This window comes from Equus quagga, chromosome 12 (genome assembly GCF_021613505.1).
Source record: "Equus quagga isolate Etosha38 chromosome 12, UCLA_HA_Equagga_1.0, whole genome shotgun sequence".
In the NCBI taxonomy this organism is placed as follows: domain Eukaryota; kingdom Metazoa; phylum Chordata; class Mammalia; order Perissodactyla; family Equidae; genus Equus; species Equus quagga.
The window spans coordinates 18,711,921-18,737,152 of NC_060278.1; the positions used below are offsets into that span (position 1 = coordinate 18,711,921).

Below are 25,232 nucleotides of genomic sequence, written 5' to 3' on the forward strand. Positions count from 1 at the left end.
TGGAGGGTGTGCTAAGACAGACTGCTGCGCCCCACATCCAGAACTTCTGATTCAGGAGCTCTGGCCTGGGGTAGAGAATTTTCGTTTCTAACAAGATCCCAGATACTGTGGGTGATGCTCTTCCAGGGTCCACACGTTGCGGAATACTGTTTGCAAAGAGTTCCCGGACCCAAATCCAACATGGGAGGAAGGAGAGCCATTCCGGGACTGTGAGCAGAGGAGTGACATAATCTGATGTCTTTTAAACCGATCACACTTAAAATTGTTAACCCTTAGTGGTAAGGACAGTACCTTGTTTTTATTTTAAAAACTTAAGACAATGCCTGTTGTATATTTTACACTGCTTTTTGCTATGGGTTGAATTGTGTCCTCCCCAGCGCGACACAGTGTTGTGTCAGGGTTTCCTGCAGGAGCCACCCTCTTCGCGCTAGCTACACCCTTGATCCCACGCGGCTGCCTCAGCCCTGAGCACAACGGCGGCCCCACGCCAGCTCAGCTCGCGAGTTTAAACCCCTAGGTCGCGGGTGGCGGGAACTAACCAGATGCTCCTTAGCACCGCCCCCTGGCTGCAGGGCTCCTCTGATTGGACGCGGCTGCCTCCGGGCGGCCAATGGTACGGCGGCGGCATGTTCCCGGAAGTGGCGGCTAGGTCAGGGCCACCTCGGCTTCCGAGGCTGGCTTGGGGTCCAGTCAGCTGGGGTTGGCCGGCGCTATGAGTTCCTTCGAGGGACAGATGGCCGAGTATCCCACCATCTCCATCGATCGCTTCGACAGGGAGAACCTGAGGGCCCGTGCCTACTTCCTGTCGCACTGCCACAAGGGTGAGTGAGCTGCGCGCCGCCCTCCCCGGGGCCGGGGGCTGCGGGTCCTGGCCACGCGCGGAGGTCGCCCAGGGGGCCTGAGCGAGGGTGCGCGCTTCGGAGGCCGGGGGAGAGACCAGCCGCTGCGCCTTGTCCCAGCCTGGCTCTCCAGCCTCTCTGAGGCGTTACAGATTTCTTGATCTGTACGGGGACATAGCAACTGCCAGTTGCGCACCGACCCACGCGGATTTGATCAGGTGCAACTATTCCGTTCTTTTGGAAGCTCTTCCTATTGGAAGCGGCCAATAGTCAGAGGTTGACGAGGATTACTTAATCTTCTTCCACATCCTCGCTACCGTGTTGTAAAGAAATTTCAGAGGAAATTCTGCCGTGCTCCCAAACATTTATCTGCAATCGCGCGCGCACACACACACTCGCTCACTCAAATCAAACATCCCATCTGTAAGCTCGACGAAGTGCAAGCTCTCCCTCCTTTTAGATGTTCTGTCCACTTGCAAAATGAAAGGTTCGTTTTAGTCTGGAGGCAGGATGTGGCTTACCTTATAACAGCCAGGTCAGGCAACCAGAATCCTAAAATTTCACAGCTGAACACGGTTAGGGATTAAGCCTGAAGTGTCCCCCCTAATGATAGGGTCTGCAGGCTTGATGCTCCCGGCTGAGGCTGGAGTGTCTCTCAAACGTTTCAGCCAGTCTCCAGTGCTGGAGTACCACTAATTTCACAGCCATTGTCCATTTTTAACATCTCTTATGCTAAGTCGTCACTAACTTTAGCAATGAAAACTTCAAATATCATTATGCTAATCAACACAGCCTAATTGGCGTTGATCAGAGATGAAGATAAACTGAAGCTCTCTAGTAGCTGCCTCTTGGAGTGCTGGCTTCCAGAAAAACTTGAGTACGATGTTCCCCACTACTCTTTTGGGGAGTGAATCAGAGTGTAACAAACATACCACATACCCATCACATGTTCTAATTTTAAAGTAAATTACAGATATCAAAACCCTGCCCTTCCTCCCAGGGCTGCTGTGAAGACCAGTGTTGCCTTGTGTTTGGAATCAATCACTTTAACCTAGTGTAAGTTGTTGAAGTTTCTGCTTTTGGGAAATGCCTCTCTTTTCTTGCTCAAAGCTGCCAGTTCTCTCTCTAGTGAGGAGAATCTGGACCTTCCCTCTCTGTTTGTTAAATAGCCCAGGGAGCCTCTTGGAGGGTTTTCCTGCCTATTCTGGAGAATAACCTTTTTGTCTTTGTTTTGGTTTTCGTTATGAATCTGCTGCTGGAGGAGCATGCACCTGTTTTGACTTTCTGTGTTGAGTCTCACTCGAGTTTCCGAACTCAAAACGTGATAGCCACTATTAAAGAGTGGCTGAAGGCTTGCCCTTCGTGTCTAGGAGTAGTGAGTGTGGGGGAAGGATTCATCTAAAGGAATTTGTGGAATCTTCATCATTAATTCATACATTAAGCAAGAGATGACTTCCTACTACCAAGCAGATGATAATAACTTGTTTTCTAATCACATGTGGGTCCGTTTACTCAACCTGGACATAAATTCATCAAGGGCGAGAACCGAACTTCTGCTTTCGGTGGTTTCTCACATTGCCATCTGGTGGTTTTTAGCCTTTCTGAGAAACAGACTCAGTGCTATGAACTGAATCGTGTCCTCCCATATCTTGAAATTCTAACCCCCAATGTGGCTGTATTTGGAGATAAGGCTTTTAGGAGGTAATAAAGGGTAAATGAGGGTGGGTCCTAATTCGATAGGATTGGTGGCCTTATAAGAAGAGGAAGGGAGATCTCTCTCTCTCTCCACACACACACCGAGGAAAGGCCATGTGAGTGCATGGTAATAAGGTGGCTGTCTGCAAGCCAGGAAGAAGGTCTTTCCGGAAACTGACCCTGGCACCTTGATCTTGAACTTTAGCCTGAATAACTGTGAGAAATAAACTTGTTGTTTAAGCCACTGAGTCTAAGGCATTTTGTTATACCTGAGCTGACTAAAACAGAATATCTGACATAATCCATGGTCTCTTTTGCTAGAAAAAGTTCACATAAACAAAGGCTTGTCAATTTTGTTTATCTTTTCAAGGAACCAGCTCTTAATTTCACCCATCTTCTCTATTGTCTTTTTAGTCTATATTTCAGTTATTTTTGCTTTAATCTTTGTTATTTCCTTCCTTCTACTAATCTAGGGCTTCATTAGTTCTTTTTCTAGTGCCTTGGGGTATAAAGTTAGGTTGTTGGAGACTTTTTGTTTCTCAAAGTAGGCATTTATTGCTATGACCTTCCATCTTAGAACTGCCTTTGTTGCATCCTACCAATTTTGGTATGTTATATTTCCATTTTTGTTTGTCTCAATGTATTTTTTTAATTTCTCTTTTGATTTCTTCTTTGACCCATTGGTTGTTCAGTAGCATGTTGTTTAATCTCCACATATTTGTGAATTTTCCAGTTTTCTTTGTGTAATTAATTTCTAGTTTCATACCATTGTGGTTGGAAAAGATGCTTGATATGATTTCAGTCCTCTTAAATTTATTGAGACTTGTTTTGTGGCCTAGAGTACGGTCTATCCTGGAAAATGTTCCCTGTGCACTTGAGAAGAATGTGTATTCTGTTGCTTTTGGATGGAATGTTCTGTATATGTCTGTTAAGCACATCCGGTCTAACATGTCATTTAAGGGCAATGTTTCCTTATTGATTTTTCTGCTTGTATGATCTTTCTATTGATGTAAGTAGGGTATTAAATCCCCCTACTATTATTGTATTACTGTCTGTTTCTCCCTTTACATCTGTTAATATTTGCTTTATATATTTAGGTGTTCCTCTGTTGGGTGCATAAATATTGACAAACGTTATTATATCCTTTTGTTGGTTTGATCCCTTTATCATTAGGTAATACTCATCTTTGTTTCTTATTACAGTCTTTGTTTTAAATTCTGTTTTCTCTGATGTAAATATAGCGATTTCAGTTTTCTTCTGGTTTCCAAACTTAGAACTGGTTTGACTTAACCAAAGAATTTAGACCTGTTTGGTTATTTAAGTTTTTGCATGCTAAAGATTCAGAATATATTAGAATGCACTATGTATTTACTGTACTATTTTTTTTTTTTTTGAAGAAAGTTAGCCGTAAGCTAACTACTGCCAATCCTCCTCTTTTTGCTGAGGAAGACTGGTCCTGAGCTAACACCCATGCCCATCTTCCTCTACTTTATATGTGGGACGCCTGCCACAGCATAGCTTTTGCCAAGCGGTGCCATGTCCACACCTGGGATCTGAACCAGTGAACCCCGGGCTGTCGAGAAGCGGAACGTGCGAACTTAACCGCTGTGCCACCAGGCCAGCCCCTTTAATGTACTATTTTGTTTAAATTTTACCTTTCCTTCATTGTTGTCTTTGTGTGTCTGTTTATTTGGAGGGCTGTAGAGCAAGCCTCTGTAGGTAGTAATAACCCATCTTTCAATCTAGGCATCACAGTAGGCTGAGAAGATAATGAAACTCTTCTTATTCTGGCCTAATCCCGAATGATTTCCGAGAGCATTCCATGGAAGTGAACTTGAATTTTCAGAGAGATTGTTTTAAGAATGGAATTGAATGGGTTGTAAGAGTATGGCCTGAAGGTGGTTAGAGGGAAATGAAAGATGAGAGTGAAGGAAGGTGCTGGAAGCAGTTCCAAATGAGACCCTGGTCACTCATTCTTCTGTGGCTTCTCAGAGTGACTGAGACTCTGCCCTAAGATGTAGGGGATCATTCGCCTTTACTTGGCTTCTGGTGGCTGAGAGATGCTCACCCTTTAGTGGTACCTGTCCTGTTTTCAGATGCACTCTTCACTTGCATTGGAGAGTCCATAGCACATATGAATCATTTCTCTTATCAAAGTGAACCTCGCATACATTTTCTCTTGAAAAAAGAGGCTTAAAAAGAACAAACAACTCAGTTTCCTTGGGCCAAGGAATCTTCTGAAAAAATAATGTGTTTATGATTTTTGATTGTTTTATTTTTAGATCACATGAAAGGATTAAGAGCCCCTACTTTGAAAAGACGGTTGGAGTGCAGGTAATTTGTTTTGCTGCTTATTTGTGTTTTCTTAAGTAAACATTTTAATTGAGCTATAATGTCTATGCAGAAAAGTACATACATCATAAGGGAACAATCTGATGACCTTTTACAAGTGAACACATCTGTGAAGCCTCTGCCCAGATCAAGAAATAGAAGAGTGCCAATATCCCAGAACAGAACCCTGACCCTCCCCCAAGGGTACCTTCCATTCTGACTTTTGTCATCATGGTTTAGCTCTGGCTGTTTTTGAACTTTATATAAATAGAGTCGTACCAAATAGACTCTTCTATTTGTTTTATTTCACTTAACATTATATATGAATGGTTCATCCATGCGATTGGGTGCAGCAATAGCTTGTTTATTTTCATTTCTGTAAGTGTGTTTGTGAAAATGGTTGTTCCATTATAAAGAGTCATATAATGTTGTTTATCTTTTCTTGAAGCTGAACAATTGCATTCTTTTCCTGCAGCCATTGCCTAAATCCAAATTCCAAATTCTCAGGATATATATTTGGAAAGGACCTTATTGACTTTTTGACTTTTGAATTGATCTATGTCTGGCTTCTCTCCTAAGTGATATCAATAGTCTGTATTCCTTTTTTTTTTTTTTAGTAAGATTAGCCCTGAGCTAACATCTGCTTCCAATCCTCTTTTTGCTGAGGAAGACTGGCCCTGAGCTAACATCCATGCCCATCTTCCTCTACTTGATATGTGGGACGCCTGCCACAGCATGGCTTGCCAAGTGGTGCCATGTCCGCACCCGGGATCTGAACCGGCGAACCCCGGGCGGCTGAAGTGGAACGTGTGAACTTAACTGCTGTACCACTGGCCGGCCCCAATAGTCTGTATTCTTGATAATGATAGTTAATATTTATTAAGTATATACATGTATATGCCAGGCACTACATATTTATTAGTTCAACAGTTTCTTTGAGTGCCTGTGATGAGTCAAACACTGTCCTGATGTTGAAGATAGAGTAGTGAGCAACACAGATGAAAACCCTCTCTTCTTGGAGCTGATGTTCTCTTTAGAGCCTCTTGATAATCTTTTGAATAGATACTATTATTATTTCTATTTTACAGATGAGGAAACTGAGGAACCAGAGAGGTTAAATTAGTTGCCCAAGGTCACGCAGCCAGTAAGTGGCAGGACCAGGATTTCAACCAGGTCTGTCTGATTTTAGAACCTGTGGATTAGTTATCTATATTGCTGCGTAACAAGTTACCCCAAAACTTAGTGACTTAAAACAACTAATCATGTGTTCTCTTTCTCAGTTTCTGTGGGTCAGGAATTCTGAGGGGGCACAATGGGGACGTCTGGTCTCTGCCCGAATGAATGTCGTATGGGGGCTGACATTATCTGAAGGCTCACTCATTCAATGACTGACTCCTGAGTTGAGAAGACTCAAGTAGCTGGGGTTCCTTGGGCCTCTCCGTCTCTAAAAATGTCTCTTCAGCGTGGTGTTTTCAGGCTAGCTGGACTTTTTAAATGGAGACCCAGGGCTTAAAAAGTATACATCCTAAGAGAGTGTTAGCAGGTGGCCATATTGCCCAGAGACCTAGCCTTGAAAGGCCTGCAACGTTACTTCTATCACATTCTGCTGGTTAAGGTAACGAAGATCTGCCCGGGTCCAAGGGGAGGTTCCAACAGACTCTTCCTGTCGATAAAGGAATCTCTGTGTCCATTCTGTAAGAAGAGTGTGTATAGATGGGATATATTTTAGTATGACTATCTTTGGAAAATACAGGCAGCCATAGACTGTGTTCCTAACTGCTAAGCTATACTGTTGAATTTTTGAAGTTTATTATGAAATTGATTTTTGGGCACTAAAAACCAGAATAGATTTATATGAAATAAAACGTAGAAGTCTTCTGTCTCCCGCACCTCCTTTCATTCTCCAGAGGTAGCTTAATGTTTGGTCTTGTTTTTCCAGACATACCTGATCCTGTACCAACACGCATCTTTCATGTAAGAATGGTGAGGGATACCCTCCTTAGGAGGTCAGAGGACACAATGTTTTCTCTCACCTTTCCCATCATCCTTTACTCTCTCAATGGGACTGAGACAGTCATTGGGGTGGCATGTTGGGAATGACTGTAACCCTTTTTGTGCCAGCCCAGTTTCTGAATAGCTTGGGATAACTGATATGTGATGAAACGTATTTCCTGGCCCCCCAGATGGCATGTTGGATTGCACTGAAACCGCTTTGTTTTCTGTCTTTTCCTTTCAGCTTGAAGGTTTACTTATACTGTTCACCGGTTACTAAAGAGTTGTTGTTAACCAGCCCGAAGTACAGATTTTGGGAGAAACGGATTGTAAGTTTTATCTTTTGAATGACGCTAATTCTGTTTTTCAAGTAGGAAATATTTTTTGAGGTGGATTGAACAAAGTATTAGAGTTAGTCAAAGCCTGGTTCCAAACACACTGTATTTATCCACATTAATTACAATGTTGATATTCAGTCTTTTGTAACTCAACCGTTTAGAAGAGGTTGACATCTTATTGTTGTTGACGTTGTTGTTGATTTGTCTTTCCGGTCCCTCAGCTGTTTGATCTAGCTTCTCAGTTTTGTGTTATCTCATTGAGTTTGTTGCTAAGTTGCGTTTTAATACTTTAAAGTGTAAAAGATTCATTAGCATAATTGATGAATCCTTTTACTTAGGTCATGGGATAGGTTAGGAAAAGTAAACATCTGGGTTATAACAAGAACGGGATAACCAGAATAAAGACAGGATGTATAACTTTGCTTTCCCGCAGAATAAAATGGATCTATGCAACAGAAGGTAGATTGTAAGGGGAGAAAAGCAAGCATGGTATGTAGAAAATGCAAAGATGGCAGAAAAAGTTCTAGGATAACAGTAATTACTATAAATACGAATGGAGTTAATTCAACTCTTGATCAAAAGACAAATTCGCAATTTAGGTTAAAAAAATAAGAAAGATCCACAAGTCGTAGTCCACAGGAAACAAGTAAAACAAAAGGATAAATGCAGGTTGAAATGGAAAGAAAAACAGGAGGAGATATACTGGACAATTAGAAGCTAAAAAGACCAGAGTGGCAATTTTTATATCCTACAAAATAGAATTGAAGGCAAAAAAAAATTCCCAAGTTTCTAAGAGGATGTTATTTATTGTTAAAAGGAACAATGGATCAAGAAGATACAAACAAATATGGAATTAACAAAATAGCCTCAAGCTGGATAAAGTAGTAAGTGATCACCCAGTGCTTGATGAGGGAAAGAACCACAATCAAATTAGGGTTTGTTATATGGATTAAACCTTAGGTGATTGTGGGAGCTGGTGGAGAAGTCTGAACAGGTGTTATCGAGTCTGCTTGTTTGATGTTTGACTGCTAACAGCTTTCGACTCCCACCTCCTTCTTCCCGTTGCCCCACTTGTGGGCAAGCTGACACTCCTCCCTTGTCACCGACTGTGAAGTTCGAACCACACAAGCCCCAGGCCATTCCATAACCACAATAAAAACTAGGGCCACTCCCTCCTACTCTCTCTCAGGTTGTAAGAGTCACTTGCCCCCAGCCTGGTACTGCCCTGTCTCCCTAGAAAGTCCCGTGATGTGAGTAATGCCGTGTTTTCATACCCTCTTGATGCGTTCATGGCATCTTCAGTCTCGACCTCCACCTTATCAGTTGGAGTGGGGTCCATTTCTCTTCCGCAGAGGGCCACAACAGCAAGGCTGTAACCTGGGCCTTGGTATTAGGCTTGAAGTTGCTGTGGGTCAGCCTGGCCAGCAGTCGGAAAGGAAAGCTGAGAAAGAGATGGAGAAGAGCAGAGACAGGCTGGAATCTACAAGGACAAACTGGAACCCGTGTCTGTTTCTCAATCTTCCCAGCCTTGGTAATGCTGCCACCCGTTTTGCCACTGAGTCACACAGCCGGCCCAGGACTCCGAGAAGGTGAAGGAGGACGTGCAGCAGAAGATGCAGTTGCTGCAGTCCTGCCCCTGCCCCGTGTCACTGAGTTAAGCCAGCAGATCAACAATGTACACGAGCCGTTAGAATTTCTGGTGCCCTTCAGAGCATTAAAAAATGGGCTCCTGGTTCACGTCTGCCTTCCAAATGTCACTCTGATGTTTCTTGTGGCCAACCCTAACCTGGAAGGATACATGGAGAGGACTTCCAGGATTGTCCCAGCTCAGCTCAGTTGTTGTAGTAAGAGCCCTTCTCACAATCTAAGGGGGAAAAAGGCAACTCAACAGCTGTAGCTGGAGAGCTTACCACACCACTCCCAGGAACTGGAAGATGAAGGAGGTAGGAAATAAATGAAGATGAAGATTTGAATGACATAATTGATAAATGTGCGCTAAGAGAAATACAGAGCTTTAAACCCAACAGAGAAAACTAGATCTTAGGTTGAATGTGGAACATTTACAAAAATTGACTGTGTACTATGTCACAAAAGAAGTTTTAAGAAATTCTTGTGATCCGTTTTCTGACCATAATGCAATGATGTTGGAAATCAGAAGTAAAAGGAGAGCTAAAGTCATCCTTTGCATATGGGAACTGAATGCATACAAGAAACAACACTTAGGTTAAAGAGGAAGTTATCAAGAAAAACATACAGTACTTAGAACTGATGGGCAGTGAAAACATGACATGTCAAAATGTGTGGCATACAGCTGAAGTAGTACTTGAAGGGAAATTGATAGCATTAAATACACTTCTTAGAAAACGAAGACTAGAATTAAATGGAATAGATTTTCAACTCAATGAGAAGGAAAAGGAGATCTAAGCATATGTGAAAGAAGGAGATAATGACGATAAAAGAACCAATTCGTGATATAAGGACTCACACCTGCCACAGAAAATGAAAGGGAGGCATAACAAAACTAAAACAGGACTTTAGAGGAATAGAGAGAAATTTCTGCCAAGATCAATTAAAAAAAAGGAGATGCACATAAAAATACAGAATGACAAAAAGTAAAATAACTGTTAATAACAGGCAGTACATTTTGAAAAAAAATTAATATGGTAGTTCTGGAAAAGTAGGAAAATACCAAATTGAGCAAGAAAAGGGGAAAACTTGAATAAATCAGTAACCATCAAAGAAATTAAGACAATTTTCAAAGATCCCTTCTTCAATAAAGCCCCAGGCCCAGATGGTTTTACACGTGCCTTTTGCCAGATATTCAAAGAACAAATAATCACTGTGCTGGATGAGCTCTTGTAGGATATAAGAAAAAGATAAGCTGCTCAACCCGCCTGGCAAAATAGATAATGATAGCACGCAGGGAAAAAAGGCCATTTCATATGTGAACACGTGCGAACATCTTGATGTAAGAGCTAACTGAATCTAACAGTATTAAAAAATAATGCATCATGAATACAATCTCTTTATTCCAAAGATGCAAGGATGGTTCCACAGCTGAACTTCAGTCCCTGTAAGTTTTATGACATCAGTGGACTAAAAAGATGAAAAATTATGTTCCTTCTTTGGTCAGCTACTTATCGAATGGCTGTCTGTGCTAGCTGCTGTCTTAGTGAAGCATGGGAGCCCACCGTGGAGCCCTCTGCCGCAGCTCGAATCTGTGAATTAAGCCAACATGTCGCGGACTCATCCAGACTGTGTCCTGCAACAGAAAACCTAAACACGTGGAGCACAGGACTGCATGTTACACAAAGAGTCAAGTTCAAAGGGAGACGGGGAGGCGCAGGGAGGAAAACTGAGTTCATGGCAGTCGAGTTGCCGTGTCCAAGAATATACAAGGTTCTAAGGCCTTTAATTCACATTGCCACGTCAGCCTCAAGAAAGGTGTTATTTTAGCTTTATCGTGTTATTTTAGCTTTATCGTGTTTTCAAGCAGTTAAACAGTTTCTTATAGTGAAATCGGAAATTGTTACCCAGAAGTCTGAACCGTCTTCTCTTAGTCCGCTTTCTGTGTTTGAGCTGTGAAGGCATGTAAAGCCGTGACAGACTGAAAGTATATAATGCGATGTATACATGATCTCTTATTTTATTTTAATAGATATCAATTGAAATCGAAACTCCTACCCAGATACCTTTAGTCGATGAAGCATCAGGCGAGGTAACTAAATATTAACTAGCGTGTTTTTTAAATTATCATTTAGTGCTAAAATGATTGTTTATTTGTCTCCTTGAATTTGAATGCTACTTAATCATAAATAAAAATTATAGTAATTGAGTGAGTTTGTAGGGGGAAAAAACCACTTGTGACCTGTTTATTTTCTATCTCTGAAGGATCGGGTATGACTTCTGTCAGAATTGCTCCTCTTTAATATCACGTGCCAATGATGCAACTCCAAATCTTGATATTATTACCACGCAATGTTGTTGTCACATTTATTAAGTTTATTATAATGTTCAGGGTATAAAACGGTGCTTGATAATTTTGCAGCAAATTTATGCATATGGTGATTCTTTTTCTGAATTATTTTCATTTTCAAGAAAAAGATAACTGTCCACATGGATCCAATTTATTTTTTGTCCTTAAATTTAGAAGCAGGTACTTTTGTGTTGTGAATGTATTGTTTTCATAGAAAGTGGGATTATGGACACACCCATTATTTTTTTAACCTCAAATTGTACCTAGGGCTAGGAGGTGTTTTCCTATTTTATGGCAAACCTAGTTAATATTTGTTCCATAGCCCGATCGTCACCTGCTTTGTTGACATATTTAGCTCTGAAGGATGTCCTGTGTTGTGTAACTGATCAGACAGGTGACTTTTCCCATTTCCTCTTTGGGGAAGATCAGGCATTTGAAGTACCCTTCAACAAATTATTGTCCAAGGGGACACTGCCGAGCCAGGTTAGGATGGGTTAAAAGGTGGGAAAAAAAGGATGACCTGCTCCTTCCTAAGTGTCATCCTGCACTCAGCTAAAACTTTTTGGCATCTGCTCTAATTGCCTCGCTGCCTGGTCACCTATGTTGGTGAAAGGCATTCTCAAAATTGGGCAACAGGCAGCTGTCCTTGGGCACAATCTTGCTGTCCCACTCTCATCTTTTATGTTTTTTCGTGTGCACTGTGACTTTTGTGCTGTGTGCCCAGCTTCAGCCATTGGGATCCCCCCCCCCCAATTTTAAGGGGCCTTTGAAGGAGTTCCCATTATTGAGTATCGAGCTGGTGTATCTGGAACTCTGCCCCATAATTCCTCCAGGCTGTGCCCTCAGAGGACAGTCTGATGTGCAGTATGGTGTCTTGAGCGCAGGCTACATAAGGCTTTTTTTTTTTAAATAACAACTTTATTGAGATATAATTCACATACCATACAATTTACTCCATTTAAAGTATACAATTCAATGGCTTTTAGTATATTCACAGAGTTGTGTATCCATCACCACAATCAATTTTAGACCATTTTCATCACCCAAAAAGAAAGCCTGTACCCATTAAGCAGTCACTCTCTATTCCTCCTCCCACCAGCTCCTGGCAACTGCTGTTCTCGAAGTCTGTGGATTTGCCTGTTCTGGACATTTCATATAAATAGAATTGTACAACATGTGGTCTTTTGTGACTGATTCTTTTCACTTAGCATAATGCTTTCAAGGTTTATCCATGTTGTAGCATCTATCAATATTTCATTTCTTTTTATGGCCAAATAATATTCCATTGTACGGATATACTGCATTGTGTTTATTCATTCATCAGTTGATAGGTATTTGGGCTGTTTCTTCTCTGGCTAGTGTGAGTAACACTGCCGTGAACATTCGTGTCTAAGTTTTTGTGTGGACGTAAGAGTGGAATTACTGGTCTTATTGTAACTCCATGTTTAACCGTTTGTTTTGTGGGCGAGGTTTCCAGTTGTTTCTGGGGTTTGGAGCATGAGGAAATGAGGAGAAAAGGCATCCCACATTCTTGAGAAGTACTACATATGTTTTATTAAGGAGGGCTTGATTTAGCTGGGTCCTAATGATTATTTCTATTTTATTGTTTTTTCTTTATTTTCTTTTTAGAAGGAAGAGATTGTTGTCACTCTCTTACCAGCTGGTCATTGCCCAGGATCAGTTATGTAAGGGGGCTCATCTCTTTTGCCATTTTATTATATGTAGCTATGTATTATAATTGTAGAAATACATTTTTAGGGTCTAGAAAATAATACATATAGGGGGATTTGATTATTTTTTACTGCAGTTTCTTTAATCTTTGTTTCCACATTGAACTTGGGAGATTGAGGTGAAGGTCAATTTGAAAGGTGGCTTTTGGGGCCGGCCCAGTGGTGCAGCAGTTAAGTGCGCACATTCCGCTTCTTGGCGGCCCAGGGTGCGCCGGCTCCCATCCCGGGTGCCGACATGGCACCACTTGGCAAAAGCCATGCTGTGGTAGGCGTCCCACATATAAAGTAGAGGAAGATGGGTATGGATGTTAGCTCTAGGCCAGTCTTCCTCAGCAAAAAGGAGGAGGATTGGCAGTAGTTAGCTCTGGGCTAATCTTCCTCAAAAAAAAAAAAAAGGTGGCTTTCTTAGAATGGAAGTCTTCCATAGCTATTCTCCATTGGCTTTGCATTTTTCTATGATGTGGATTTCTCTCTCCATGAGCAGGAGTAATCTCAGTGTATGGTGGAGAGCGCTAACATATTTCAGGGGACATCTCTTGCAAGTCAGTAGTATCTCCATTGTGTTATTTTTTCCTACCCCAGGGGAGAGGTGGCAGCTGAGTAGCTGGTGTGGTTTAAAGCTCCTGAAATTCCGTAGAACTCTCTGTCAGAGTGGCTATGTTGGGCAGGAAACACTTGCTATGGATTTAGTATATATTTGCTTTGTTAGGTTTTGTATGAGACTTAGAAGTCACTGAGATCTATTTCCTTTTCAGGTTTTTATTTCAGGGCAATAACGGAACCGTCTTGTACACAGGAGACTTCAGATTGGCAAAAGGAGAAGCTGCCAGAATGGAGCTTCTGCACTCTGGGGGCAGGTACCCGGCTTTATATAATTCTCAAATTGAGAATGCATCATTTTAAAAGTTTTATTGCTCCCCCCCAATACAAAGCTTTGTTTCCATTAGAAATCAAACTTGATTGTAATGTTTGTAACGGTAAAGCAAACTTTTCTTCTTGAAACGGGTGATGGTAACATTTTGGAGGCTGATTGCTCAAAATTCACTGAACTGTATGTGCAAAATCTGTGTATTTTATTGTATGGAAAGCATTTCCCAACAAAGTCAATGTAACACAAAAAATTCCAAATGGAGTGGAACAGCCTGTGAAATAGCTGTTTAAACTTTATACATATTTTATTTCACATTCGATGATTAGCACTGATTTTTGTTTTGTTTTGTTTTTCAGAGTGAAGGACATCCAAAGTGTGTACTTAGATACGACTTTCTGTGATCCGAAATTTTATCAAATTCCTAGTCGGGTACGCCTCCCTGGAGAAAGGGGGTGATCATATGGGCATGGCCATATTCTAGTCGGAAGTTTATAGGAGAACAGATCAGATCCTAACTGTCCCATTGGCATTAGTATCTGTGAATGTTGGGAATGGAAAGGACAAGTGATGTTCTTAAAAGTGTTAAATACCCTTTCAAAATCCCGCCCAGGAGGAGTGTCTGAGCGGAATAGTGGAGCTCGTCCGCAGCTGGATCACCCGGAGCCCATACCATGTCGTGTGGCTGAACTGCAAAGCCGCTTACGGGTATGAGTATCTATTCACCAACCTTAGTGAAGAATTTGGAGTCCAGGTACGGTGACGGCTCTTTCCTTCCACCCTCCCAACTTCTCCTTTCCTCACCCTCCCCACCCCCCAAAACTGAAAGCAGTAACAGACAGAGGCTCCCTATCCAAACACGTGTGTAGCACAGGTTGGTGGCCCCTCTGAGGTCATGGCATCTTTGTTTATTCACTTCCTCGTGGGAGAAATGGACAGTGGCCCAAATGGCTTGAGGAGAGCCCTTGGGTGAAATGTCCCACAGAGGAAGGATTTTTTCAAAACTGTGGGTTGTGAAATGTATTTAGTGATTGTGACCAGCATTGAAAATAAATTTAAGCTAGAAAATATCTGAGCGTGTTGCTTGCAGTCAGAATGATTGCGTTATATGAAAATTTCTGTTGGGACTCAAGCACACACGTATACATATGTGTATGTATATGGGTACTGACTTGCTGTGGAAAATTTATTTCTTACTGTGGGTCATGGTCAAAAGTGTGAGGCACTGAGCCTCCACAGTGGGTCCATATCAGATCGTGCTGGGAGGGAGTTTTCACCTGCCCTTCCAGCTGGTTCAGTGCTGGCCCCTCAGGACCCTGAGCAGCACAGCCCAGAGTGTGCGTGAGTGGCTGACACGGAGCGTGTGGCTTCTGCTCCTTTCCCCTAAGAGAAGATGGATTTTTGGTAACAACTCTGAACAAAATGAAGTGCTGGAACTAATTTGACATTTAAGTTCTACTTCGTTTTGTATCTTTTCATGTAGATCCCCCTGCTAACAAACTGGAGCCAAGAATTTAATTCTATACAATGTAGTTTAGTAAAATAAAAAAGATCTAGTTTTTCAGCGTTAGGAATTTAGAAAATTTCTCCCACCCTCCCTCCTGAAGTCTTTACTTCCTAAGTCCTCCTTTCCTTAATTTCTTCCTGCCTTAAGTCCTTCTCTCCAAATTTATTGGTGTAAAGTTGCCGATTCTCCATTTTGAAAAGGATTCACTTTCATTCTGAGATCGTCTTTCCTACGTTTTTTGGTGTAAAATGGCCTTTTAAATTAAATCATAGTGCTAACAGGCTGTGTATGCACATGGACAGACACTTTTCTATACTTTCCACTATTTTTTTTTTCTTCTCTTGGAAAAAGACAAAGGTAGCAACCACTTATCAGTCCCAAATTTGTCTTGTAAATTTTAATGGTGTGTGAAATCGAAAAGACCGGAAGCTCCTGGCCTGGAGGCCGTGCAGGAGGACACCAGGGCCGGGAGGGTTTCGGGGATGGCGGGAGAGCAGGTCTGCCAGTCACCCTGGAGCGAGCCCTGTCTTCACTCTCTTAATCCCTTTGTAAGGGAGACGAGTAATTTTAGATCAGGAATTTAAAACAGGAGAGCAGTGAGATTTTTGACTAAAGGACCTCAGAGATGATCTCTGGCAACTTTTTCAGGCTTTCTTATTTTTGTGAGGAGGAAAGTTTCTATCTCTCTCTATCCATCTCAGAATTTACCCCTTTTTATCTCCTTCTTAGGTCAGAAAAGCAAATTCATTGTTGCTTCTTGTCAGTCGTTAGTAAATGGGTTGTGAGTGGAACAGGTTGCAAGATACGTAAACTATTACAATCGGATTCTTTTTAACACCTGTCTTGGTGTTAATTACCACCGCAATTTGACATTATTTTAATCCGTTTTGTGATTCAGACTTCAAAATGAGAATACTTCTGTTTTGTGCCATTTCATAATCCTAACATCAATTTAGGTACTTGTGATTTACTTTGAGGTACCCAGAAGAGAAGCTTCAAGTAAAACTGACACACTGGTTCTAACTCTTCAAAATGTGTTAGCCTTAAAATTCTAAGGCTTTTTTTGTTTTTCTCCATCTGACCTCCCCCTTTTAATCCAATAGAGGTGTGTGGTAAGGGGGATCTGGTCTCCTTCCTAGTCCAGCTGCCCCTCTACCAGCCGCCTTATATGGCATGTTGTGTGAACGTCTTCAAGACTCAGTCATTCTTGATTGTCTTCATCTTCTGTGTTGACCGCTATATACCCAATATTTAGAATAAAGCTTGACATATGGTAGGTGCACAATAAATATTAACTGAATGATTCTTGATGGACTGAATGATGGTATTAACGTGATCCAGTGAAATCTACCAAGTGAATATCCAAAATTTTTTATTACCACCAGCAGCAGGCAGTGACGCTGGCTGGTGGGAATATGATCTGCGTCCTTTGCCTGTTGACATCCTGGCAGCATACTGATGTGCATTGAAATAGCCAAACACTAGGTTTCAAGAAAGAAGACAAAGTTAGTTCACTGACTGGGTGGTTTGCCCCTGCATAATTACGCTTGAACAATTTTTTTATAGGAAATACAATTCAAATAATATACATGTTATTTTCCTCAGGTTCATGTGGACAAACTCGACATGTTTAGAAACATGCCTGACATTCTTCATCATCTCACGACAGACCGTCGCAGCCAGATCCATGCGTGTCGGCATCCAAAGGTACCTAGTTCATTGTTGTTCTTCCTGTTTGTGTGATCCATGAAAAACAGAATTTTAGGTCCAGAAGGAACCTCAGAAATGCCAGTTTCTAGGTTCTTTTTACAAATGTAAAAACTAAGACTGAGAGCCTAAGGTCATGCAACTCTACGTTGCTGTATCCATTACCGTAAATTTCATGCTTATTAAATAGACTCCGATACTCATAGGTTTTTAGTGAAATCTATTCATACACATTTGATACATGCTTATTTGTAATGAATGATATATTTTTAATGAAATTAGTAATACGTTAGAGCTTTTAATTTAAGAAAACATATTCACAATCCATCGCTATTTTTGAGGCTCATGGCAGGTGTACATTTATAAACTTTATTTTTCTTCTGCTCACTTGAGATAAATATCTAGCTAGAACTTTGCTTCCAACTGTGAAATAGTTACACGTGTTGCTGGTCCAGTTTCAAATGAATGTTGCCAGTGTCTTTGCAACTCGATGCTAATCCATTTTCCAACGTCACCCTAGAGCTCCCTTACCAAATGCTCTTCTGTTAGTAAGTGCCACGTATTAAGTTTTGAATTTGCCTTAAACATTTTTTTCGTTTTAATTTATATAGTCATTCAACATCACTAATACTAATTAGTGATCTTCAAATGCAGTGGTATGTGTGATTGTAGTTTTCTTCTAAATTTTAAAATATCTTAGCATTTAAATGCTGAGTAATTTTTTATTTTAGTAAACATTGCGTCTATACATTTAGATAATTATTGTGGTGGTAATATTGGCTCCATTGGCCAAAAACCTAAAGTAAAGTTGCTCAGCCCTAAAATAAAGTGTAATTAAAAAAAAAAGAATTCTTATCCATAGCATGGAATATTCCACTTCAGACCACTGCAGGCCCCACGCCCCGTGCCCCATAAATCTTTTAATTGGCAAATTTCTTTTGCTCTGAATTTTCTCACATCCCACAAAGTAGCTTAATTTGTAACTGTGACTCCTGCTCCTGTTGTTTCCCACCTGGCTGCTTGCCTTGAAACTACTTCTAGCAGCTTAAGACATTTCTTAGGTCACAGGCCTTCAAAATAGTGAACAGAACACAGCCTGCAGACCGTGAAGCTCTGTCACCCGCAGCCTCACACGGACAGCACCAAAGGCACCAGGTGACATGTCATTTGGATGGAGTGCTAATGGTTTTGAAGGGTTCCCATCCAAACCTAGTGTCTTGGGGAAAATAGCCCCATTGTTTGTCACCGTTTGAAAAACACTTTTGTTACGTTTTTCTCCAACTTTATTTTGAAAAATTTTAAAACAGTAGAGTTGTAAGACTAGCATGAAGAGCGCCGTGTACTCGTCATCTGGATTCCTCAGTTTGTTAACACTTGGCCATATTCACATTTGCCCCGTGTCCCAGTAGTGCGTTTTGTAGCCTGTGGAGGTGGAGTGGGGGCATCCAGGATTTCGCTAGGAATCGTGTGTTGCACCCATCTGACCTTTTTAGTCTCTCTTGATGTCAGTCAAGTCTCTAGCCTTTTCCTTTTCTTTCATCCCCTTGATATTTTTGAAGAGTCCAGGACATTTGTTTTGCAAACGTTCCTCCATTTGGAGTTCTTGGATTGTTTCCTCATATGTCCCTTTTTTTTCAGGTCTGAAAACGTCCCTGCGTTTGTTTTTGAGACCCTGCCTCCAAGCAGATTTGTTGAACATGTTGAATTGTTTTTCTATATTTTTAAAATCTTTTTCAGGCAGAGGAATATTTTCAGTGGAATAAATTACCGTGTGGCATCACTTCCAAAAATAGAATTCCGCTCCACACCATCAGCATTAAGCCATCCACGATGTGGTTTGGAGAAAGAAGCAGAAAAACAAATGTAATTGTGAGGTAAGAAAGCAGCGTCATAGGTCTTTTGAGGGAAATCTGGCTCTGAGGTAAATCGTCTGATTTATTTCAGTTAAATGCAATCTAGCCTAAGCCCAAGAAGAGGACATATTATAATTGTGGAAAATAACTTCTCAAATTTAAACTCAAGAGGTGCTACTTCCAAACCTAGCTAATGGCTAATGCATTAGCCTGCATCCCCTGCGGTCCACTCTGGTTAGGCAGATAAGATGGCTGGAGACTGAGGGTGTCTTGCTTGGTGGGGAGTTATGAATTGGTGTCATAGGGGATAGAAGCCCATGGTGCAGTAGAGGAGTGCCATAACCATCCTATTTCAGCAACATTCCCTTCACATTGGCTATTCAGAATGTCTGCAGACATTTATATTTCTAGAAAGAGTTCCTTTCTGTCCGAGGAAGAACTTCGTGATTGTAGGGTGATTTCATACTGGAATAGCCTAAATGGGAAGGCTCAAAATTTGGGACTTAGCTTAGTTTTGATAAGTGACCTTTGAATTTTGTTTTTCCATTTCCCCTTAGGACTGGAGAGAGTTCGTACAGAGCTTGTTTTTCTTTTCACTCCTCCTACAGTGAGGTAAGAGGACTTCATGTACTTGGAACCCGATTGCCAATGCCTGGCAGCCTTCATGGTATAGACGACAGTGCCCTTGGCTTCCAGGGGCATCTCTTTTTCTATTGCTTAAGATTTGTTGAGGCTTTTCCTGAAGAAATACAAGGAAAATATCTAAATGGATGAGCTATATTTACTAAGTACAAAGGAAATTGCTATTATCACCTGTTTTCAGCCTAAACATTGAAGAATATGTATGATTAAGCTTTTCTTCCCATCTTGCTTCCTAAATATGCTTTAACTTCCCCACTTCAGTTGTTCTGTTCACCCATCATAAAAGAATTTTAACTCTTCTAAGGATTACTACAGGTAAAATCTCATTATAGGCAGCCTTAAGGTACTGTCCAGATTCATGGCTCTTCCAAAATTTGATTGCACTGAAAGCCATTTAAAAAATAGTCCTGAATATTCAATTCAGTAGTGGGGAAGAAGAAAGATGATTGAGATGCAGACTGTGTGCTTAAGAAAGATATAGTAGAGTAGAAAGAGGGCTTAAAATAGTTTCATTCTGGTACTTTTTATAGACGAAATTGACCTACTAGAATGGGAACTTGATGTGTGTAATTTATTTGCAAAATGCTCATACATTTCCAAAGTAAATGCTAGCATCTTACAAGTACAGAGATTCAGTAATCTCAAGTATTGGAGAAAAAGCAATATAAAAGCAGACTTTTTATGATACTTTGTCATATATAATTTTAGTTTTTCCATTTCTGCACATAAAAATCCATTTCCCACATGACTGTTATTTCTGTATTTGGAACACGTGGATATAGCTCTATAGCTCTGAAACAGTGAACTGTGGATGTGTTAATGATTTGAACAGGTGGAATCTTCCAGAGCTCCAGGCATTGGCGTTCTTATCAAGTCAGCCATAGTATTGTAAATGATTTTTAATCATATTATCAAAGTACCACAGTGACATCTCTATTAAATAACTGACCTTAACTTTCAGGTACAAATAGGTTATCTGAGAGCAGCGTGGAAGTAGTTCATTTTGATGGTATAATTTAGTTAATGTTTTCTTCGTCAGTTTATCCTGAATCTTAGGTTGTTTCAGAGCCCCTTCCTGGTGATGTGTCCCGTGGGTTGGCCTCTGGCTCAGCGTCAGGGTCCCTTCCTGGTGATCCCCTAGTGGACGAGTGTCCTTTCTGTCTCAGCCACAGGGAGGGCGTCTAACCAGGAAAAAGGGTGGGCCTGTTCCAGTTTTTCAGTCAAAATCTTCCTGTCTTATTTCTCTTCTTCCATGTAGTCAGCTGCCAAGTTGGGAAGCACAAACCTTCCTGGGATTTTATAAGACTACCTCCCAATAAGGAGCCACTTCCCGGCTTCTTGAGTCCGCGGAAGCGGCTGGCTGGCCTCTCGCCGCAGCCTCCTTAGGTGAGCGGTGGTGCGGCGCCCGCCGGTGGTGGCGTTACTCCCCGCTCTACTTAGTCACCGTCCTTCAGAGCGTCTGGTGAGACAGAGAGGCTCTCCTGAAAACTGCTGGAATTAATAGGCCTGCATCCTCTGTATTACACTCATTGGACTACACTTCAAAATGTAAATAGTAGCTTTAAATTTCCTTTCGGTTTTTTTCTGCATACAGTTGATCGTCATTATGCGTGGATTCCTTATTTACAAATTTGCCTTCTCGCTAGGATTTGTAACACCAGAGCCAGCGCTAGCGGCGCTTTGTGGTCGTTCGCAGATGTGCACAGCAGGGCGGTGGAAACTGAGTCGCCCGACCTGTGCATTCCCAGCTCCGGTCGAGCGAGGGGGCGCCCTGCCTTCGTGTTCAGCTCTCATATTCTTGTATCCTCAAGTTGTCCTTTTCGCGGTCTATTTAGTGCCGCATTTTTCATATTTTTGTGCTCCTTGTCAGTGATTTTACTGTTTAAAACAGCCCCCAAGCGTGGTGCTGAAGTGCTGTGTTCCTAAGGACAAGAAGGCTGGGATTTGCCTTATGGAGAAAATACATGTGTTTGAGAAACTTGTTGAGGCCTGAGTTATCATGCTGCTGGCTGGGAGTTTGCTATCAATGAATCAACGATATATATTAAATAAGATGTCTTTCAATAGAAACGCACATAGAACAAAGTCATGTATTGATCGGTTGACAAAGATGCTGTGAGCGGGGTGCCCAGGAAGCCTGTGCTTCCCCTGGGAGCAGTAGTTCCCTGTTCACGGATTCAGTGTTGAGGTGACTTTATGGAAGGTAACTACTGCGAATAACGAGAAGTGACTGTGTTAATGAATTGTTCTAAGGCGGGCCTCTGACGAAAGGGCGTCGGCTCGCACAAGTGAGAGAAGCTGCCCGTCTATTGGGTGTCTCTCTTCTCCTTGTGGCCGCTTCACCTCCGAGTGGAAGAAGTGTCTTTTATGGTACAGGCTGGACCTTACTTTCTTTATCCCGATTCCCTTCAAAAGCCTCAGATTCCTCCCAGCCTCAACTTTGGGTGGATTATGCAAATCATATAGGTTGTGGTCAGGTAAATAGTGGTTTCTATTTGCATGCCTGCCCTGAAAGTACAAAAGAAATTGTTTATGAAAAATATCTGAAGAATGGGTCTTCCTGTCTCTTCCCATCTTAATTAAGGGCGCCATTTTATTTTAATATGGATTATTGATAATTCCTGGGTTCCTTCCCCTTTTGATTTGGTCCTTTATTTGAAAAAGGCAGGTACTAAGAATTACTTTGTGCCTCAGTCTCCCCCTTTGCAGAAAGGAATAAAAATCTTCGTGCTACCATGACCCACTTCGTAATGGATGACTTTCTTGGCTCTTTAACCGTGGGCCGGGTACCAGGCTAGGCACTTCACGTGCATTATCTCGTTTGTACTTTCAGATGAAGAATCTAAGACTTAGAGACTTAGGAAACTTGACCAAGATCACAAGCTCACCAAGACCTAATAAGTGACAAAGCTGATGCCACCTGGGTTGTAGAGATGTTTTGAGGAATAGTGACAGAGTTCCTCTGTTTAGCATTCTGAGCTTTGCAGAAAATCAAGGTAATGCATGATTGTCCTTGTTTAGATCGGAATAAACCATTCAAACAAATCAAGGAAGCTTGAAGATGCAGTGCACTTGGTATTGCTGGCAATTATTTGTCCGAGGAGAGAAATGCAACTCTTAAGACCTTGAGTTCTTGTATGGATTAAATACTCAGTTAAATTCTAACTTACTGGAAGGGGATTTGTTAAATCTGGCTCACCTTCTAAGACAAGGAGGCTAATGTCATTGAAAGAACTACAGAATCCTTGAATCCCATTCATCAGTGATCCTCAGCCCTTCCTGTGGAGCAGAATCCCATGAAGAACGATGTACTGACTCCCTGGCCCCACTGTGCTCAGTGTTAAAAGGATCTCGGGGGGCGGGGCCTGAGCATTGGGTGTCTTTTTCCTAAGAGGGGACCCTGTGTGCAGCCGGCCCTGAGAACCACAGCCGGGAGCGAGTTCTGCATCTCCTTCCCCTGGCCTCCCTTTAGCTGCTTCTCTAACACCCACATTTTTCACCCTACAGATAATTGGTGCTTTGTATGTTCCTCCTTCTAGATTAAAGATTTCTTGAGCTACATCTGTCCTGTGAATGCATATCCAAATGTCCTGCCAGTGGGCACAACTATGGATAAAGTTATAGAAAGGTAAGTAGTTACTCCTTGTGGAACTTGGGTTGTTGAACGGGATGGATCCAGAGAATAGTTTTGGGCCTGAGAACAGGGGCAAGGACGTAAAATGGATGTGGCTATAATTACGTTTCTGGTTGGGAGCATAAAGGCTTTCTTCAAGCGGGTGTGTTAGATATAATCCTAAAGGCTGCTGGGAATCTGGCATTCTGCAGTTGGCAGTGAGGCCCTCGAAAAAGGGCAGGAGACCCTCAAATCTTATTTCTGTGCCCTTTCGTATTTTACCTTCACTGTGTCTTACCTTTCAGCCTCTAGAATGAAGAGATCAAATTGGTGAGGTTCTTGCAAGAGAGCAGTAACCCCCATTCAACAGGGAAGGAGACGCAGCTGGCCGGCCTGTGTTCCCTGAGTGCCAGAGGGTGTCAGTGTATTCCTTGACAGTGTTTTAGGACAGGGACCTGCTTTTCTGCAGTGCAAGAGCAGAGATACAAGCTTCGCTTTCCCTCAATCCTACTACTAGACAGATACCCACCACCTTGTATTTAAGTGCTTACATTTACCAGTTTATTATATTGAAGTGAGTTTTAATTACTAAACATTGCTTTTCTGTTTTTAAAAGTAGTTATGTGATTTCCCCCATGGTCAAGTTTTTATAATCTCTGTAAAGAACGCTTACACTCCAGCAGCTTTGCCAACAGGAAGAATAAAGTATTCATGTTCATTTCAGCCTAAAGCCTTTATGCCGCTCTTCCCAAAGCACTGAGCCAAAGTATAAACCACTCGGAAAACTGAAGAGAGCTAGAACAATGCAACTAGACTCAGGTAAGAAGAATGACCCTGGTTCAGAGGTGGGGGTTCCCTCAAGGCCACTTTTCAGGGTGCTCTTGTCTGGCGACAGCTGCACTGGGTAGAAGTGGGCCTGGGACCCACTGTCCCTCAGATTTGTCACATGGTCTCAGGAAGCGCTTTGCCTTCCCGTTTCTAACCTGTAGAGTCAGGAGCCTGCTCTCTTTCCCAGGTTGAAGACACGTGGCGAAGGGAACTGTGCCGGTGTTGAATCGTGTTCTTAGCTTTCTGGAAATAGGCCCTGTGGTTTGTCTAGGCCATAAGGAGAGGCCGAGCTGTTATCCATGAACATTTCCTTCAAGACACTGGTAGATGCTGAGAATAGGAACTTTTCTTGTCCTCCTTCCCATCAGATTGATCAGTAGGGCTTAGACAAATGGGTTTTCTCCAGACTTCCCTACCTTCTTTCGTTGCTACTTTGATTTTCCAGCGAAGAGCAGAGGCGAGCTCTGAGGCAGAAATTAGAACTTCCGATTCTGAGCAGCGCTCTCCTGCTGTACAGCAGCCAGCTTTCGTGGTTAGGATTCTGGATTTTCCCTGCTTTTCTGGAGAGCCAGTTATGTACCTTAGCGCTGGTACGTGACGAAAACATAGCAGATAAGAAAGATGCTGTTTATTGAGCACCTATTGTGTGGCAGCTGTTGTGCTAGGTCTTTTACAGATATTAGAGCTAAACCTCAAAATAAACCCACAAGGGACATCGTCCCAATTTGACCAACGGGGAAACTGAATCTTAGAGTGAAGTAAATCCCTAAGGTCCAGCGGGAAGGAAGCCGTGGGCCTGGGGTTCTCATCTGGGCCTGGCTTTCCCATCTCCACTCCTGCATTTCCTCCCGTTTAGAATCTAATTGAAAAACATTTAGACGCCAATTCCAGGACTGACACAGTAAGCCTTTCACTGGTGTCTGAAAGAAAGCGCATTTGTTTTTGTTTCAAGAATGGAAAGGTTCTAGAAAAACAATTCCATTAATTTCAAATGTCAAATCTATCTTGTCATGCATCTTTTAATCCTTTTCATATACAAACTTAATTGTAGGTTTTTTAAAAACAGCCTTACTGAGGTATAATTGATATACTATAAATTGCATTTAAAGTGTCCAATTTGATACATTTTTACATACGCATATACTTGAGAAGCCATCACCATAATTAAGATAATGAAAATGTCCCTCAGCCCCAGGTCTTCTTGTGCCACTTTGTAATTCCTCCCAACTGCTCCTCCAAGGCCCCCCCCCCCATGCCAAGGCAACCACTGATCTGCTGTCACTATAGATTAGTTGGCATTTTCTAGAATTTTC

The 25,232-nt window shown here is 41.9% G+C and overlaps 1 protein-coding gene across 5 annotated transcripts in view; it reads left to right on the forward strand.

The window, feature by feature from the left end:
• Positions 1-628: 628 nt before the first annotated feature.
• Positions 629-25,232, forward strand: part of DCLRE1C (DNA cross-link repair 1C) — a 40,703-nt gene continuing 16,099 nt past the window's right edge. Inside the window, exons 1-13 of one of the 5 annotated variants that reach the window (XM_046678796.1) lie at positions 629-821; positions 4,817-4,868; positions 7,102-7,186; positions 10,854-10,913; positions 12,801-12,856; positions 13,657-13,758; positions 14,129-14,201; positions 14,383-14,523; positions 16,882-16,983; positions 18,721-18,857; positions 19,394-19,448; positions 23,018-23,106; positions 23,816-23,910. In XM_046678796.1, coding sequence (XP_046534752.1) covers positions 713-821; positions 4,817-4,868; positions 7,102-7,186; positions 10,854-10,913; positions 12,801-12,856; positions 13,657-13,758; positions 14,129-14,201; positions 14,383-14,523; positions 16,882-16,983; positions 18,721-18,857; positions 19,394-19,448; positions 23,018-23,106; positions 23,816-23,910 — 1,156 coding nt within the window. In that variant the 5' untranslated portion in view covers positions 629-712. Of the gene's footprint in view, positions 822-4,816; positions 4,869-5,953; positions 7,187-10,853; positions 10,914-12,800; positions 12,857-13,656; positions 13,759-14,128; positions 14,202-14,382; positions 14,524-16,881; positions 16,984-18,720; positions 18,858-19,393; positions 19,449-23,017; positions 23,107-23,815; positions 23,911-25,232 lie in introns of those variants that run through there. The other 4 variants (XM_046678797.1, XM_046678800.1, XM_046678799.1 and 1 more) reach the window with 4 other exon arrangements.